The following is a 19,363-nucleotide window of genomic DNA, read 5'->3' as shown; positions in this document are numbered from 1 at the left end:
CACAGTTAATAATGATGTTCTTCAACATTCTGCAACAAAATCCAAAATACTCTTGAAAGATGTTATTGATGATCTTTGTTTTTTTCTTGCCTCTATAAAGTGGAGATAAAAGAGAAAATATCAAGACAAATGTTGACACAAAACACTGCACAATTTTATAAAACATTTCAGTAGAAAAACACTTGCCACTAAAGACTCCCACACATGCAAAGCACAGGAGAAGTGCTCTCTACTCCATCCGTAGAGAACATCTCTGTGTAAGGAGCGTACACATTAAACATGGTGAAAACTGCCAGAGAGATTTTTAAAAACCATGATCAGAAAAGAGACTGAACAGAGAAAATATCAACTTCCTAATAAACACGGGGATTATTTAGAGTCCTTAACTGACATTCTTATCCTATTTGTATCCTGTCAGGTGCCACTGGAAGGTTCAAAGGCTCACTAATTTAGTTCTCTCTGCAAGCACAAGCCCTGACTGAATTACATTGAAGACCATTCCAATGCTTCGTGCGCACACCATTGAACTGACACAAAGCACAATCCCACAGGCTGCAAATTCTGATAGCCTGTCTTTTTTTTTTTTTTTTTTTTTTTTTACAAGTCAGTTGAGGGGTAAAAGCTGAAAACTGAGCTGACAGCATCTATGATTAGTATAAAATTAAATTATGATTACTTGCAACTGTAATCTGTAGTATTTCTTGGAAAGATCAAGACTCGTCCGTCCTTTCTGAAATGGGTAAGACCACAAAATTGAATTCCAGTGATTACCCATTTTTTTTACTCCATTCAAAAGATAGTTTATTTCTTCAGTTGTGAAATCTTTTCGGGTTCTTCTTCTCTTGTTTAAAGTTCTTGTGTTCATGTCCAGGGAACATATTTCATTGTTCTGCAAATATTTAAGTATTTTTAAATCATGTAAATTTACATACTAGTTCACATTTGGAAGTTAACACATTATTGCTGACAAGACAATCTTAAGTAGTTCTAAAGAAATGATCACTTTTTGAAGATAACAGTGGTTCTTCAAGATTTCTTTATAGTCACCCATTTACTGAAATCCAGTCTTTTTTCATGACCTTTACCTTCACTTCTGTTGTGCCTACATAGTTAGTATCTTTAGTATGCTTATTCCTTTAGGCTTCTGTTACTTCTATTCTATGCAAATTTCCATTAGTGCAGGAAAAAGCATACCTCCATATCCATTATTCAGAAAGGGCTGTCAGTTGAAAAATGCTCAACTCATTTTAGGGATAAATCAGTATGACTGGAGTAGAATCAACAGAGAGGATTATCTTTTTAACAAGGTTCAGTTTGCTACTTGGGCTCCTGTTAAAGGTGACTTAGAAAGAAATGCAATTCACAGTGATTTTATCTGGACATTTATAAATACATGAGTGTATGATTAGGCTTTGCTTAACTAACCTCATCTTTGTCAAGTGAAATTATGCAATTTTCTTTTAAGCGCTGACATTGCTGGTTGCACATTTCTTTGACCCTTTGTCTCTTCAAGTTAGCATCTCTGTTTTTTCGGAAAGCTATGAAATTGCAAACAAGGTCACCTCTTAGTTACTTTAACCAAAATCTACTGTAAAACTGAATATAGTGTTGTAAAGGAACATTTATTCTAATGAACTTGAATATATAAATGTTGCCTTATTAGTAATAACTCATTTTCATTAGAACTTTTTCTCATCATTGACATTAACACATGAGGATTACTTATGCATTGGAAGCAACTAGCAAACTATAGGAATTAACTCAAACATCAATAATATATGATTGAAGGTACAAGAACAAATCTATCAAAACTGCTAGCCACTTGTCGCCAATAACAAGCACAGGTACTTTTCTCAATACCCTGACCTAAATGCAAAACATGATCTTTAAGTTATGCTCATTACAGAATTAATTTTCTGGTAATACTCACACTTTTCATAGGTAGGTATCAAGTTATAGTCATCAGTCAACCTAGTGTTTTTACTATGTTCATCTCTATTTGAAGTATTAGATTTGTTTTTTCTAATTGGAGTCAAAAGAATATCTTAAAAAAAACCAAACAATAAAACATTATGCATCTTTCTTAAAAAAACAAAACAAAACCACAAAACACAAGTAATGTTTTAGGAATTAAAATTAATCTTTTGAGCCATGCTACTATCTGGTCGTGGAAGAAAGACTAGAAAATTCAATTTACTTCAGAAAATGTTTACTTGCTAAAGATGTTAATGTAATGGGCTCTTGAGATGAAATAAAGTTGGTTTCTTTACATTTTGAAAGACCTCCACGGCTATCATAGCCAAATTAATTAATTTCTGAATCTGGAGGGGGAAAAAATTTAAAATAATTTAAAAAGCAAATCTACTAGCTTTGACCAGAAATTAATTAAATAAAATAACAATGTAAACAAGGTTTCTGAAAATAGGAGACTAAAAATAATTTCCTGATGGGTGGGCTGTTTTTAAAAAAAAAAGTTTTTGAAATAATATTAATGTTTTAGAATTTAAGTACTGATTAAGTACTGAAATTTAGCTGCTTCAGCCTACTTTAAAATTTCTGGTCATCAATCATAAGAAACAGCATTGGTTACTAATTGATGAATGTAGTAATGTATGACTGTAGTTGGAGCTCTGCAGGATGTACCCACAAACACCACATTCTGAAGAAAATTCCTTGTGAGTTATGTAAAAAAATACATATCTGCAGAGTAAGGAAGAAAGATTACAACCATTAACTTTTTTGCTATATTACAGAATAAGATACTGTAAAACACATGTGCACTGCTATTTACAAATGGACAGTTGTTGTGTATTATAAAGAATACCAGTTTTTATGGGCAACTGATGGTTCTGTAAATAGGGTTCCTAAACTGCACTGCAGAAACTGATGGAACTTATATTCACTTATCCATCTCTGCCTTGTTAATAACATCTTATTCAACACCTCATAATACAGGACAGGTAAATAGATCTTCTGTATTTAATTTTCTGATAAGTTGTTTTCAGTTACTTGCTCTAGTATTGTTGTATACGTTAAGGTTTACCCTTTTAGCTATTTAGCACACAGAGACCCAAGTTCTTAGCAGACCTCCAGGCAGGAACAGAAACAGGACAACATGGCTATAACTGTATAGTTGAGTGATGCTGAATCCAGGTACAGGGAACAGTACTGTGTTCTGATCCTGACTGTATCTCTCCATTTCAAAAATTACTGCCACAAAACCAAAAAATAGCAGATGGCATGGAAACAACCCTGACTAGATTCAAAGCAGGATCTACAAAGCAAGTGCCAGATAACGTTGTTGCGAACTAATGTGCAGAACACAATTTCATCATTATAGGATATGCATTTTCTGGCCTATTAATATAAAGATTTTCCACAGAATCCACAGGAAAAAAAACCCAACATAATTTCCTATCCACAGCCTCCCATGGTAAAGTCCTGCAAAAGAATTACTTAAGACAGTAAGGGCTTTTTGCATTAATTTCCAGACCAAGCCCTTACTTTGGAAACTATCCTTTTTGCTCCTAAAAGTTGGTATTTCTGAATGCAGTCGTTCTTTCTTCACTGGGGTCAGCAGTATTTCTGGAAAATATAAGATGGACACCAGTACAAATGCCAGTTAAGTAATAACTGTTTCATTTTCAAAATGCCTCCTTTTAAAACGTAAAAATATAGGATGCGTTTTTATTTAACTCATTAAGAATTACAAGCTTCTTGCATCCCTAAGTATGTAATGTTAGGATGAAATGACCTTGTTATGATGTCATAAATCCAGTCACACCTATTTCAACTTAATATATTCCCTCTATTAGTGCTTGACTAACTCTACAAAACAGGACAGAGTCTCATCAAAGCCTATAAAGAGGATATATCACTACTGCCAAGAAACACACAAGATCCTCAAAACAAAAGTGGCTAGTTCTGATATCACTTAGCACAAATCATTGGTAAATCAAATTAAATGAGTGAGTTTACAAGAGCAGGACAATCAGAATCAGACAAAAAAAGCTCAGAGTTTTAAACAAGATTTAAAACAAGTTAGGACTACTAAAAAAAAATTCAAATTACTCTCATGAGTTGCACATCTACTGTTGTTACAAACAGCCAATTTACGAAGTTCCTTTTTGTATCTTTCTTCAGCTTCCAGAATGATTTTGTGATGGTCACATTGGTATGGACAACTTTGCAACATCTTGGTAAAGGTTTTACTATTGAAGGACAGTCCTCCTGCTGCACAACCTGGGGAAAAAAAAAAAAAGATATTGTAGCAACATCAAGGTCAAATGCTATAGAAGCCATCACAAAAACCAGCATTTTATTTTGCTCGCTATGATCTACAATTTTACCTCCAGTTTTCCGTGTACACATGTCAAGAGAGGTTACACTTTTATGTATATTCTTGAAAATACTACTTTTCACTTCACTTTAAAATACTCACTACACATCAAATGTGATGTACCAGAATATTCTTATTCTCCATTTAAATAGATATAACGTGGAGATGAGCTTGGTCACCTGTAAAGCTACCATTCTGGCAAATACTAATCTAAAGAAAAATTACAAGTACAATTTTTGTACAAAAAGTACAAAAAGAGAGCTTTAAGAGAGCTTGTAAAGCTCTCAAAAAAAAAAAAGGTGTTTTCAACATGACCTATATAACCAAGTTATACTGCACTTCAACTACGGAAGTACTAAACGAGGCACAGATCCTCTACAGAAGTAAAAATATTAGCGGAATGGGAACAGGTCTCAGTTGCCTTCGCACATTTATCCAGGAGCCAAGATATGAAAGATGTCTTTGCTATACTTTCTCTATGCTGTAACAGTTATCTGTATTAACCTGAATAAATGGTAAGTCTAGCTTAGGTATGAATTTCCACACTGTAAGCCTTCCTGTTTGTTTTTGAGGACATTCCTAGCGTAATTTATGGTTTAGTTATTCTTGGATGTTCTCACAGTTCATTACGTCAGCTGAAGATCTTCTGCAGTGTGAGGAATTATAAGAAGGGCACTGGTACATATCTGCAATATTCTAGCCTAAGATAAAGCAGTGCTAAAGCTCGGGTTGAATTTAGTTTCACAACTTGGGTTCATATGCCAAAATTATGTTCACAAGTGAGGGTTATGGGCCTTTTTTTTTTTTGCTCCCTCCCCTTTTTTTGTTTTCAGAGAGACACAGGCTTGATTACAAAATCCACTTACAAATCCTGAGTACCAGCAGCATTCTTATAACCTACTTAGAGACAATGTTCCGGAAGTAGAAGATGGGGTAACTGAGGGCTGCAACCATGGATTACTGTAAATCTGACTGCCTGTACTTAATAGCAGTAAAGCAGAGAAAACAGAAGGGCTGCAGAATAGTTAGGAGGCTTAGCAGGGGAATACATAAGGGAATTGAGCAGGACTACATGTTTTTCCACCTCTTTCCAATCAGAGAAAGGAGGAAAACACCTGCTCTTAAGTATTCTTGTAAGTAGCATGTCATCTTTTAAGCTGCTGTATATTCTGTTTGTTAGTAAACCTACATTAAGAAAAGATACGTAGACCAAAACTGGGATGTGTAAAGCTTTACTTCAATATTTATGTTTTATTTTATGGGCAAAAAAAGGAAATTAAGCAGTTAAGAATTACATAATAGGTAATCAAACAGATGTGTTAAAATTTCTGTAATGTCAGTTCACTTATTGCATTGCTGACTCTTTAAGGCTTCTTTTATGGACTCAGGAAAGAAAGACCTAAGATAATATTTACCTAAACACCTTAAATCTGCCATTTTGTGGGATGCAGATGTAGTCGAAGTACTTTTTTCCTCCTTGCTTATCTCCAAGTAGGATGAATGTTGATCTAAATTAGAAAGGAAAAAAAACCACTAAGAAAATGCAACCTATCTTTTGCCACAGTAATCATGCATCAGCATACCTATATTCAATTGTATTTTCTATTTGTAGATTATTAAAGGTTAATTTACGTAATAGCAGAAAAAACAGATTAAATTCCTGAAGTTAAATGGATCGCATTTACATTTTGGTAAATCCAGAATAACTACATTTAATTCAGTGCTTTTTCATCACTCTCCCAAAGTTTCTTACTTCAACTTGAACACAGCAAAATCATGCTGTAAACTTACACTGCTTAACTAAGCCCTACAACTTTATTTCTATTTGGAAGCAGATGCTGAAAAATGTGACGTACTGGAATATTCTTGTTCTCCATTTCAATAGGTATAACGTGGAGATCAACTTGGTCACCTGTAAAGCTACCATTCTGGCAAATACTAACCTAATGAAAAATTACAAATTTTATAAATTAACAGGAAACTAAATGATGAATAAAGATTTGATTGAACGGATCCTAGCTCTGAAGTAAATACATCAGACTAAGAAGATCAATGCAAACCTGAAATTTTTTTATCTTAAACACATGTTCAACATCAAGGAGTAGCTTCAGGCAAAAGACACTCTCACAGGTAGGTTCTGTCCCTAATCTTACAAATACAGAACAAAACCAGCACCCTTACACATTTCCTATTAATGGCTTTCATTATTCAGTATGGAGTGCATTCAGACTAAATTTAAAGCATTTATCTGTGATACATTCATTTGAATAGTTAAAACCAATTAGAAGAAGAAAGCTAAAATATGTATTAGAAGTAGAAGAAATATTCTCCTGGCAAAATTGTATACAGTATAAAATTCAAAAAATATGCAAACAGTTAAAGGATATTATACATAACGTACTCTGTCATCTAATAATATATAACATCAGTTAAAAAGTAGTGGTGAAAATACATAAAACTAATTAAAATCAAAATCATTTAAGAAAGGAATATGTGTAGCTATTTGTACCTGATGTGCATGTCTGTTTCGTATTTTTAACAATCTCTGCTGGTCGTTTAAATACGTGTTCACTGGGAAGATTAAAATGTGACAAATTAAAAAAAAAAAAAACCAAACTTCACAACATACATTTACCTGTAAATTAACACACACATTCTAAAGACAAAACAAAACACACATTAAATATATAAAACTCTCAAAAATTTATTCTAATCATTCCAAGTTACTGGGTTTGTATCTAGCACGTAACCACCGTGTGTTAGAAATCTGTTTACCAGAGATCTGTGATTAGCATTCCTTGCAGCGCTCTTCAACATGTCTGTTTCAGCATTTGGAATGCAGTACTTTCAAGGGATGCTGGTTTCCAGTCATTTGCAATTCTGGTTCATGTAAGGATTACTTAGTGCACATAAAACTTTCACAAAGTCTTCAAAATACTGTAGCCTTCATCAGATGTAGCAATTGCTCTAAAAGGTAATTTATTTCCTTCTTTTCTTACACTGATTAACTTTTCTGCAACCAACATGCTTCTATGACATGGTAATCATGCATTTTTCTGTGTCACTGACTACCTCCAAATGCTGCAGGAGCAAGGAGCCTAACCCATGGTTATGCTTGGGCAACTCCTGCTTTCACATGAATGTGTATGCAAGGAGAGCGCTTTTTTTTTCCCCAAAACCCATGAATTTCTCAATAGTTTTGTGCCTCAGATGTCAGAACAACAAATAAAGAAGCTGTGTGAAATTATACCAATCAGTAGCAAAGCAAAATTTACCTGAATGTACCATGGAAAATATCCTAGGCTCCTGATAATTTCTGTGGTAGTTGCAAAGTTACAATAGAATACATGCAAGGAAACTGCATAGGAGCAGGGTCCAGCCAGCCACATTAAAAAAACACAATAAAAATGTGGAACTCAAAGGAGAAACGTGGTTTTGTTAATATTCTCTCATTGCTTGTCTTGAGGGATATTCCAGATAAAAATTCAAGATTACAGAATCTGTATTTATCCTTGCAAGTTGCCTATAATTATTTTTTTGTTTATCAATAGAAAGGATAACCATAAGAAGAAAAAAAGGAAAATAAGCATTTGTGCAAGAGCAATGAGCAAGAGAACAGTGAATGACTAAATAAGGCTCTATCTTTTTCTTCCCATGCAGGGAAGCAATTGAATATAAGGAGAGAAAAGCTGAGGGGGAGCTTTTTCCCCTGGTTTGTAGGCACTCCAATTCCCATTTTTTGCAGAGCAGTTTTCCTAGTAAGTGCATATTACAGAGTCTTTGTTGTTTCATCCAAACCAATGGGTCAAATCTTGAGCTACTGAATCAGTGAGAATTTTGAGGCAAAAAACTATGGATGTTTTTTCATCACTATGCTGAAGGCATTAAAACATGGCCTGTAACAGGCTCCTGATACAATCTGTCAGAAGCCTACCATTCAGAGACAAAGATCAGAAGCTTTTATTACTACAATGTCTATAATCTTTGATCTGTGAGGTCAAAAACACTTCCACAGAATATTCCCTAGTGAGCTGCTAAGAGGCTCTCTCTTTTTACTAGGAGAAAAAGACATAGTTAGTAATACGTAATTTAAAAGGCTGACATTCAATTTGGAAATTACTAAAGAAAAGCAATTCAGTATTTCTGCTTAGATGTAAGATACTTACCTTACTTCAAGAACAGACTGATTGTTTACACAAGCAGGTTTTTCATTTATACAGTGACTTTGAAGTACACTGTCAGTTTGCAGTTCATTAACTGAACATGGAATATTACTCTGTTCACTTTGTCTAGTAGAGGCACTTATAGGATCCAGACTGTTCACTAATTCATTTCTCAGTGGAAAAGAATTTACAGATGGAGCAAGAACCTCATAATCAGACTTAGAGGTCAACTGTGGACAATTTACTACTACATGTGTTCTTTCTATATAAGTTTTTGGATCAGCAGGATTCACTTCATGGTATTTTGATGTTTCAATATTGGCTTCTGAAGATTTGTCTACACATACTGTTCCTTGCACTCTCTCCTGTATTGAAAAAATACTAGTTAGCAACAAGATCTATAAAAATAGAAAATATTAAATACATCTACTAACAAGATTAACTAGGAAAGACCAGTCTAACTCTAAAGGTAAAACGAATTCCAGAAAAGCTTCAAAAATCCCCAACTGAGTTGAGAGCCAAGACGACAACAATGTTGCTGAAGGGGTTGAAGGGGTAGTTATTAAGCGGTATTTCCAAGCTGAAGCAATGTATTTGCTACTAACACAAGACACTTCTAGAAATTAAAAGATTAACTTAAGATCCATCCAAATAACTCAAAAACTTGCTGTTCTATGCCCAGAAATACCAAGTAGTTATACAGCACAAGGAAAATATGAAAGAACTTTATTTCAGTTTATGTTCACGATTCTCCATTATCATCTATCCCGTCATAGCTGCACAATCATGGGCATTCCATGCATGCAAATACTAAAATTATAGGTTCAAACGTTGGGCAATTAAAAATAAATCCAACTCTTCATTCTCCAACTTAAATGATCTCAATTTTGTAGAAAAATCTTGCTTTATAATAAACTAAAATGCTTCATAAAAATACAGATGCCTGCATTCTCTGATTGCCCTGCATACTTCTAACTTTGTATGATAGACAGTAAAAGTCACAGGTTGTAGTTTCACACACATCCAATGTTTTCCCTACTTTTCCAGTTCACACAGAAATTATCTGAAGCGTTTACTTTCTGTTTCTCCCTAAGCTGTGGAAAGATTTGCTTAGTTTCATCCTACTTTGGTAAATAGGCCAACCTCATCATGTTCTTTTTCAATCAAGTTTATTCTGTGTAAAATTTCTTTTGCTTTCTTCCAGTAGTCTTGTAGACTTCGTTTCCTGACTTGCACATCCAACTCTTCTGCACTGTTCACGTTTAATGAATTATCATTTATTTTCAGGGACAATTGTTCAGCTTTATAAAATATAAAACAATATTAATATTCCAATTTTACCAGTGAACGCCTTAGTAAGTATTTGTATATTTTAGTATGCTGAGGGACAGCCCAAATAATTTAATGCTAAATATAACTTCTTAATAATAATTGTTAACTTAATATAACCTCTTAATAATGTTGTTAACTTAAATTATGTTAATATACTTCAAATATAAACTGCACTTACAAGAGGTGAGTGTGAGCTTGCAATTATAGTTACCATAAGCTGTTTACATAATGATGCTGTGCTCTAAAAAATTACTTTATCATGGACTTAATCCTAACTCTATAGGTCCTTTACCAGTATGGGTCTCTGTTTTTTTTTTAAAAGAATTCCATGTTAATGGACACTGAAAATCACCACACCCACTCAATCTTAAACAAAACTCTGTTATGCTTTTATCAGTACAAAAAACTTAGATACATGCTTTTTAAGAATTATCAATTGCATAATATCTTCCATGCTTTAGAGATTAAAGGACAAGGTATCTTGCTGTTTCATTGTTAGTATTATATAGTTAATTTTAAAAAGACAACTTAAACAGGATACTTTCAAAATACACCCTACTTTAAAAATAAAGATTTTTTTAATATTGCAAAATAATTATACTCATGGTAATTTTGGGCTCGACTATCTACTCTATATACATGATTATATACTCTATATACAACGGTATATACCCAGGACTAGAGTACCAATTGCATGTTAAATGAAAATGTTAATATTTTGAACATAATTTATACATGGGAAAGCTTTTAAGAGCTGGGCGTACATATACAGGTTTCACAAACGCATTATTGCAACATTGTTGGAATTTTTACTTTTCTTTTTTCTGCCTAAATGCCATAACCAGTCCATGGTAGCAAATATACAACTTTTCTGCAGAAAACAAACATCTCTTCGAGTACACAGAATTACAAATCTGCTACATTTAAAATAATTTAGAAAGTCAACAGAAATTAAAGATGGAAATAATATCTGTAATTTTTAAAGCAATAACAGTAAGCTTACTCATTTGTTTGCAGTTTTGCAGCACAAAAGTAGCAGCTTTGTTTAGTTCCTCATCCTGAGACTCAGTTAATACCTGAATCATAAGAGGAAGACCATTGTTCTGGAGCAGCTCACACTGGTTTTCTTCTAAAAGGGGACATTGTAAAGGAAAATACATTCGTTTCAGCCTCACACACACTTAATCTTACAGTAATTTTCGGAACGAATACTCATAACTTTCAGGGAAATTCTGAAAAAGAGATTTTCATTATGGATCCAAGCATGCTGTAATGACAGCATGCAATGTTGTGGCAGAAGCGCTCTAGATGGCGCAGAATGCTTTGACCTCCAGAGAACTGGAGGACTGAGACAAATTATACGACTGAGATCCAGACTCATTTAATTGTCGCCTAAAATATTTGAATTATAGCTTCTGTATTTCTTTTCCTACGCATGCTACATTTATGTAAGCTTTGAGATGCAGAAATATCAAAAGCTTAAAGTTTATAACTAGCAAAACTAATAAAATTAGCATTTGAATTCTGGCCTAGCTAATCTGTTCCTCCTCGTTAACTATGTAATTAGCTATTTTTTTATTGCAATCTCATTTGCATTGTGTATTCATACTGACAACTTTCTAGAAGTAGTTCTTTGTTGTCTAAACTTGATAAAACAAAGGAATCAACAGAAGATGAAATATGATTACTTTGTCAGCGTTGACATTTTTAAGATAAACTTTTATTCTGTTGGTTAAATCATATTTCTATTTGAAAGCCATTTTCCATTAAGCTTCATTTCAATTAATTCTTCATGAAAAAATATCAGATTTATGAGCTACTGAGCTAATTATTGAACTTGTTATTGATATTTAGAGGATCATAATCAATCAGGTTTTCTGAAGATAATCCCTTTTTCTTGCATTTCTGAACATACATCAGAAAAAACAGTAGTATAAACAAACAGTTATCAGTATCTCACAACTTCCCATTCTGTTTGCTCGTACTACCATAAATTACCAACTTAAGTGTTATGTTTTCACCAGATATGCTTGCAAAAGCCCTGAGGAGCCTGGCAAAAACATTTTCAGGGTTACCTACTGCTTATGTTACTTCAAAAACAATACTGTTACATAGCTTTTTACAAAAATTAATAGCTATGTAAATAGTGGACAGAAGCTGTATATCTTGAGGGCCATTAAAATAGAGCTCAAAAAGCCTTATTTGGTATGTATATAATATAGTAGTTTTCAGGTCTGGATTAATTTTACCCTGTGATACCTAAGCCCAGCTCTGCATTTGTACATAATAGTCTACTTTTTCTAAGTTCTTAAAGATACTACCTGTTAACACATTTTAAAATTTAAAGATGGAACATTATAAAAATAATTTTGTCTTAATATATTACATTATTTAATTATTTAACTTTGTTTAATATTATCTAACATCATTTAATTAAACATTATTTAACTTTCCCTTGTGTTCCAGCCTTGATGAAATGACACCACTGAAGTAGTGTATGAGAATTTAGTAGAAACTGATGGAAAGAAAAAAGAGAAAAAAAATCTTACCGCAAACTTCAGTACAGTGCCCAATTGTTAGAATAATACTAATTTTTTCTCCTGTATCCAGAGTGTCATCAGACAGCAACTTCAGTAGCTCTGACACAGTGTGATACTTTGTCAAGATAACACCCATGGCAGCTATTATGTTAAAAATAATTTGAAGAAAAATAAACTAGACAGTAAGTATACAGGCATCATCGAAGTATAAAACGCTGTTTTTCAAGGGAACTCTACAGACCTCTAAAAGCCTTGGGCCTGCACAGTCCTTGTCTTCTCTCTTTTTCATTTTAACACTTCAAATTACCACATCCCTCCTGGTGCAGTATTCTGCCCATGCTACTCCATATATCCAACACTGCCCTTTCTCCCAGATTGTGCTGTATAGAGATGTGGTAGAAGATATGATACACAAGGGCTTTGCAACATGCAAGTTTTGCTGACCTCTGCTGAGTTTCTCCACATCCTTTATCAGCTCCAGAACAGAGCAAGAAAGAGTGGAATAAGGTTTGACACATAGATTATCTGCCACAAAAAGAGCTAAGAATGCTTCTGGTAGAGGGCATCCTCTTCCTGAAACTGGGACCACCACTGCTAGCACATACGTGCTGAAACCTAATCCTGTCACATACCAACTTCTTTGAAACTAGGCTCAAAACTAGTGCAGGTATATGCTTTTAAACTTTTTTGAATTTCCATTAGTAAGTCCTTATGGCAGAAGTGACAAATATAATAATCATGGCCAACAGCACAGATTCATTAGGCTTACAGATTTCTCAAACTCTTCTGATGCAATACACAGAGATCTCATTAGGATAGCGCTATTCAGACAGTAAATTAAAGATGTGTTATGCAGACATACCACATTTGTTCACGCCACACGTGAGTTACTAAAGCCTCCTAAAGCTTACAAAGCTTCTTAGCTTAGGCATAGGCCCACAGAAACACAGTTCTAACTCCAGGATCCAAGCTGACTGCCGTGCCCAATTCTAAGCTTTACTTACACAAAACTAGCTCTAGTATCTGTTTTTAATTTTCAGTATAGTTTAAATTTCACTATGTTTATTTTAGCAACAATGTCAAAGTAACCCACCTCAGATCAACTGAATCATTCCCCATATACACGTTTGAAATTGTAAAACTCTGCAATGTGAACGGGGATGTATATAACTTAATTGCCTTTTAGCATCGTTCATATCACTTTACCACCAAAAGGAGACTTTAAAAATTGCACTTTAAAGTTACCATATATAAAACACAGTAGCGGTCTTTTCACTCACAGTCATTAGCAATGCAGGCATCCAGAGTCTTTGTTACTACTACTGCAAGTTTTGTGCTTGAGTGACTCATACAGGAATCATGCATCAGCTTGATGAGAACTTTAGCTAAGGTATCCAGTCCTCCAACAGAAACAAAATATTTCTGCACATATGCTTAGTGAAATAAAGAAAAAAAAATCTTAAATAATGCAAGTTGCAAATTGTTTTAGTGTTATCAATTCAGCTCATCACAATTTTTCTGTGCATGTATTAAACATTTCAGTTCTGTGTATGGGTGGAAATGTAGTTAAATATATATTTATCTCGAGAAACATAGTCATTGTCTCATAAAATAGTTAAGAGGAAACACATGGCCCTAATACATGCATACAAATGGCAAACATTATGCCAGAGTTCTACCCAGGTCATTACTTTCAGAGATCTAATAATGACTTTTATTTGTAAAATACGTTTAATCAAAACAGCTTCCAAATAGTTTTTTACTGACCTTGCTAAAGATAGCCGTGGACTTAAGCACAATCCAGCATAAATAAAGATGGTGAAATATACTTTTCAGAGTAAAAGTTGGAAGAACAGCAAATGAATTTGTAAAGATTGATGACAAGAAATCAAACATTTAACTATCGAATTAAACTTACTTTTACAAAAGAAAAACACTTACCTACTTTTACAAAAGAAAAACTATTTAAAGCTTGAGCTGCACTTACAGTTATTTGCAACAGTGAGACCAACAAACGAACAAATAGGACGAACTATGTCAGGCTCTGTGCAACTTTCGAGCCACTCTTTGGCATATGGAAAAACTGAAGAGCAAATGTTTTGATTATCTTCTGGAAAAGAAAAAACAAACAAGCCCAAATCAAAATGTAATATGAAAATTCAGTTGAACAGTAAAAACAAAAACAAACAGTTGTCCCTTTGGAGAAATACTTTAAGCAACACTTACCATTCTGAGGATTGTTAACACAGGCACAGAGAGTACTGCAGACTGAAGACCACAGCTGATAGCACTGATTAGTATTTTCATCTGACAGATTCATCTCATGTGTAGAAAGAGTTGTTCTGTTAAGAAGAATGCAAACAAGTCCCAAATAGTCAAACAAACATCCTAAATAGGCTATCATTCTCCTGTTTGAATTGCAACTGTTTACCTAAATAACTGTAGCAGAAGACCAATGCAGCCTGTATCTCTGACATAAGTTTGCCCAGTTTCTAAAAAAGAACACATACAAGACTCCAAAGATACATGCAACTTGAGAGAAAAATCTTAATATGAAGTTTAGTTTACATATTTACATCCTATCTCCATTTCCTAAGCTTATATGCCCCCCAAAACAAACACAAAATCCCACACACTTTGGCAAAAATGTTCAATATCCTTCTACATCTATTTTTTTTCTATACATTGTCAGAAAATAAAAAAAGCAGCAAACCAGTAAACAACTATAATTTCATTTTTAGAACTGAAACACTTTCTGCTATTTAAGGAATCCCAGTAAGCGATGATGTACTTACACACTTCAGGTTCAGTTATGTGCAACCATTCATCTTTACAGATTAACTTTACCAAAACACTACTTATTCTTTCAAATTTCTGTACTGCAGATTGGCAAATAGAAAAAATTGGTGTTATAATACAGAAAAAAATCCCAACTTACTATTATGTGAAACCAGTACTAGGATGACATAAACAGACATTCTTTTCAAGTTCACACCAGAATCCTTATTAATTAAAAATAAAACGAGGTCTTCAAACAACGCAGAAGTACACAAAGTTTGTTGACAATAAACTGAAACCAGAAAATAAAAGGCATTAAGTCTGAAAGCAATCCATTCATAATCCTAAATTATTTCTGTAATATAGTAACTACAGTCCCAGTTGCATCCAGTATATGGGGAGTGGAGACAAAACAGGACTATAAAGTGACTGAGGGCTTCCCCCTGTAGTCAGTTCTAAACCAGCCAGGACCGAGGCAAACTTCAGAACAATCTGTGAGTCAGTTAACACTTGCTGCTGAGGAAGAGAAGTAATGCAGCTGTCTGGGATCATAAAGACACACTGTCTACACAAATCAGCGAGGTACTTCTCCAAATCTGGGCATGGATAGTGAAACAGTGGCACCTTTACTGCCCCTTACTTGAGCTGATAATCTTGTCATCTTATTTTCTAAGGCAAAAAAAAAAAAAAATGGAGACAAAGCACAAGGAGAAGTAATAACATGGGATAACTCACTCAGAAATACAAATAATATTACTTGTTAATACCATTACTCTCTATTATAATTCCTAATGTAAATAAAGCCGCTTCCTTTACTATGCAATGAACACTTGACTTTGCAAGATCATTTATAAACATCAAACCACCAATTTCTCGAAAATACTCGCTTGCTTCACCTATAACAGAAAAAAGAACAAAAATTAAACTTTTGCTTTTGTGTGTCAAATTAAAACCTTCCAAGATTCCATACTTCTCAAGCCTTATATCCTTTAGACTTTTTTTACATTTTTTTTAATTTAAATATTTAAACATTTAAAAAAAAATTTTACAACCAGTGTCTTAACATATATTGTGAACATAAAATTGCACTGTTTCCAAGGAAAAATGCTTCTTACTGTTTTGTTGACAAATTGAATAAATAGTGATCAAAGCCTCTTTCTGAGATACAGGGCAGTCCATCTGATACTTAAGGCATTCAAGCAGTAAGTTCAGATCTGTTTTCATATCTAAGAGCACAAAAAAACTTCATGTAAATTGTTATCTTTTCCTTATATTAATCTATTTAATATTACAATAAAACTGCCCAAAAATGTAGTATGTATATGTATTTTAAAGAAAAAAAATAACAAAACAGAGCAAAAATGGAGCTACACCACTTCTACCCATCTATAAATAACAAACGTACTTAACCTAAAAATATTCCTCTCCATAGTTTGTTATTTGAGCATTATTTCCTTTGCTAAATCCTTTGCGCCCTTTTAGTATTTTCGGCCTTTAATTACTAGTAACTGTTAGTAAATGTGATGTCAATTACTAAATATTAAATTTGCAATTGCAAGGTGCATTAAGTGTATTTAAGTGAATAATACAGAACCATGACAACATTCAGAGTGAAAATACAATTGAAAATTCTACCGAGTGAACATGGAAAGAATCCGACAAAGCAAGGCTTCCTATATAATATTTAGTTACAGAAGACTTAAGCACTTACCACGGCAGCTAGAATCTTGAATCAGGTTGTTAGGTTAGTAAGTTAACACAAAGCATTCCCTGGGCACCTACATACAACCCTAGGTTGTTAAGCCACTTTGAAAGTCTGTTTCTTAGTCTCTTGATTATAATAAAAACACTTATTTGGGAATTATATGCAACAGTAACAGCAGATATTGTTCATTTTAAACACTTGTAAGGTTTGGGGTTTTTTAAAGAAGTTAAAATACAGTAAAAATGTGGGTAAATATTAGCAAAGAAATGTGACACTGTAGTGGTGGTATTTACTATTTAAAAGCTTGTCATTACACTTGCCCTCTAGCTATCCAATACAGAACCAAAAAATTCGGCAACAAGGAGAAAGAACATTTCCCCAACAGCTCAGCACCCCATGGCAGACCTTTCACAGTCTACTAAAACTTTGTAAAACTGATGCAGATAATAAATGACAAATTATATTAGGTATCTTACCACACTGTTTTTTCTGCACCTTTTGATTTTCCATTTTTGGTTGTATCCCTGTTCTTGTTCTACAAGGGCAAGGAAAAAGTGTTCTCTCTTCAGTTTAAATTAGCAGTATTCATAATATGCAGTATAAATTAAGTAATTTTTCTTAAGAAACACTATTTGCAATTTTCTGGTTTTACACTATCATCTAACACACACAGTTTCATAAGCTCTTGCGTGGCAAAGATTTTATTTGGAAATACAAAAATGTCTGGCACTAAAAATATACCTAGCTCTGTGTCATTTACCACAATAAATGTGATCCAGTTTTCCTTACAATAGGTTGCCAACTTTGTCATGAGCGAACAACTGGCAGTAAGACCACCAACTAATGTTATGTAGAGAACCAACAGTGCCTGACATCCACCATAAAACATTCAACCTCCTACTGCTACTGAGTGAGCCACTAAACCATAACTATGTTGTTTCATTGGTATTGATCAAAACCAAAAGACAATGAGAATGAACATTATTTCTTAAACAAAGAATTTATTTTAGTTCACCACAGAAATTATCACATTATATGAACCATGTAAACCAGAAAAACCCACAGCACTGATTCTACATAAACCTTATGTGCCAGCATCTGAGAGTTAGTTGAACAGCGGAGCGAAATTCAGGTTTGGAAGCAGAAAGATGGTCCCTTAACCATGCCCCAAGTGCCAAACACAAAGAAAGGTTGATGCAAGCGTCACAATAACCTATTTTGATCTCTTGATCAAAAGTTTTCCAGGTAGAAACTTTAAATCAGGGAGAAATCCAGCTTAATAATGGATTAGTTATCCTTCTCAAAGTAGGACAAAGGCTCGAAGACATATCAGTGTCATCTTAAGGAAGACAGCCAGCCCAGCTTTACATTTAGAGTTACTGATTGTCCCCATTCCTTTGCTGCTTCCATTAGTTCAATGGAACTAATCCTTACAGTAGCATTGGTGAAGCGCAGGTTTTGAGGGGGAAAGTTTAAAAAAAAAAAAAAAAAAAAGACTTCATCTTCCTTTACCCTTTCAGAAGTGATAATATATATATGGATTTCATTTTCTTGCAAATCTAACCCTGCCACAATAGCAGAAAGCTTACAAGTCTTCCTCACCTCTTTTTGCCCTTACTGATACCACCCTGCTAGCCTAAGAGGAAACAAAAACTACATATATATTCCTTACCAAAAGAAAGGCTGTAAAAATGAGCTCACTTTGGAGCTAATTTCATTTCAGTAAAGTTTAATTAAATATATAGTGATACAATGAAAGAGCCTTTAATAGGAGAAGCACATTTTTTAAACGCTATAGAAAGATATGTATTGACCTTAACTGGATCTTTTTCTTTTGCAACATATGGAAGGTACACAAAATAATATTTATAAGCCAACCTACATTAATATGCAAATAGCTTAACTCTGTTGTTGCATCACAGGACAAAGAGATGGAAAGATAAGTAACAGGATTTGCTGCAACAGACTTCGGGCAAATGTTGCCTGTAAAATAAGAGATTACCTCTTCCCCATCAGTTATGGAAAATAAGTCAGTAACATCCCTTTACACCTCAAAAAAAAAAAAAACAAACTCTTTAAAAAAAAGTAGAGGTATGTTCATCTGTTAGTTCAGCGGCATAAGAGCACACGGGTTGAACATTCGGAAAGACCGAGACAGGAGGTTAGCAGAGCTCAGGTGGAGGGCGGTGGGAATGTCCCCAGTCAGTCAGGGCCTGGGGCTGCCAGACTCGCCCCTGCACACCCCACCAGGACACAAAACAGCCCGTCTCGTGTATTTTTCCTCTTTAAAACCCAGTGGTCAAATCCTGTATAGTGGAAGAAGTCGTGATCGTTGGTGTCCTATTGAAATTATAATTCACGCCAGCAGCTGAGGTTGCATCCTCTGAGTTTTGAGAAACGCTGCGCAGTGTAACAGACCTTTGAAGTCTTCCAGTGCTGCTTCAGCATTCATCCCATCCCATCCCTCCTCCCTCTCAAATTGAGCCATGTGCGATTTACAGCTCAT

General features: G+C 34.2%; 1 protein-coding gene across 1 annotated transcript; it reads right to left on the bottom strand.

Moving 5' to 3' along the window:
- Positions 1–62: 62 nt before the first annotated feature.
- TERB1 (telomere repeat binding bouquet formation protein 1) lies at positions 63–17,385 on the bottom strand (the record flags this gene model as incomplete). The annotated part of the gene is given in 23 exon segments (XM_082005686.1): positions 63–92; positions 677–889; positions 1,426–1,538; positions 1,931–2,044; positions 3,505–3,585; positions 4,072–4,242; positions 5,755–5,847; positions 7,115–7,127; positions 7,131–7,163; positions 7,167–7,206; positions 7,208–7,219; positions 8,506–8,867; positions 9,646–9,803; positions 10,838–10,963; positions 12,384–12,515; positions 13,655–13,807; positions 14,362–14,484; positions 14,601–14,716; positions 14,806–14,866; positions 15,313–15,444; positions 15,920–16,048; positions 16,268–16,378; positions 17,334–17,385. Coding segments are annotated over 23 exon segments (2,550 nt in total). The 5' UTR covers positions 17,368–17,385.
- Between the last annotated feature and the right edge of the window lie 1,978 nt (positions 17,386–19,363).

This window comes from Phaethon aethereus (genome assembly GCF_964289735.1).
Source record: "Phaethon aethereus genome assembly, chromosome: 13".
Classification (NCBI taxonomy): Eukaryota; Metazoa; Chordata; class Aves; order Phaethontiformes; family Phaethontidae; genus Phaethon; species Phaethon aethereus.
This window is presented reverse-complemented; position numbering and strand designations above follow the sequence as displayed.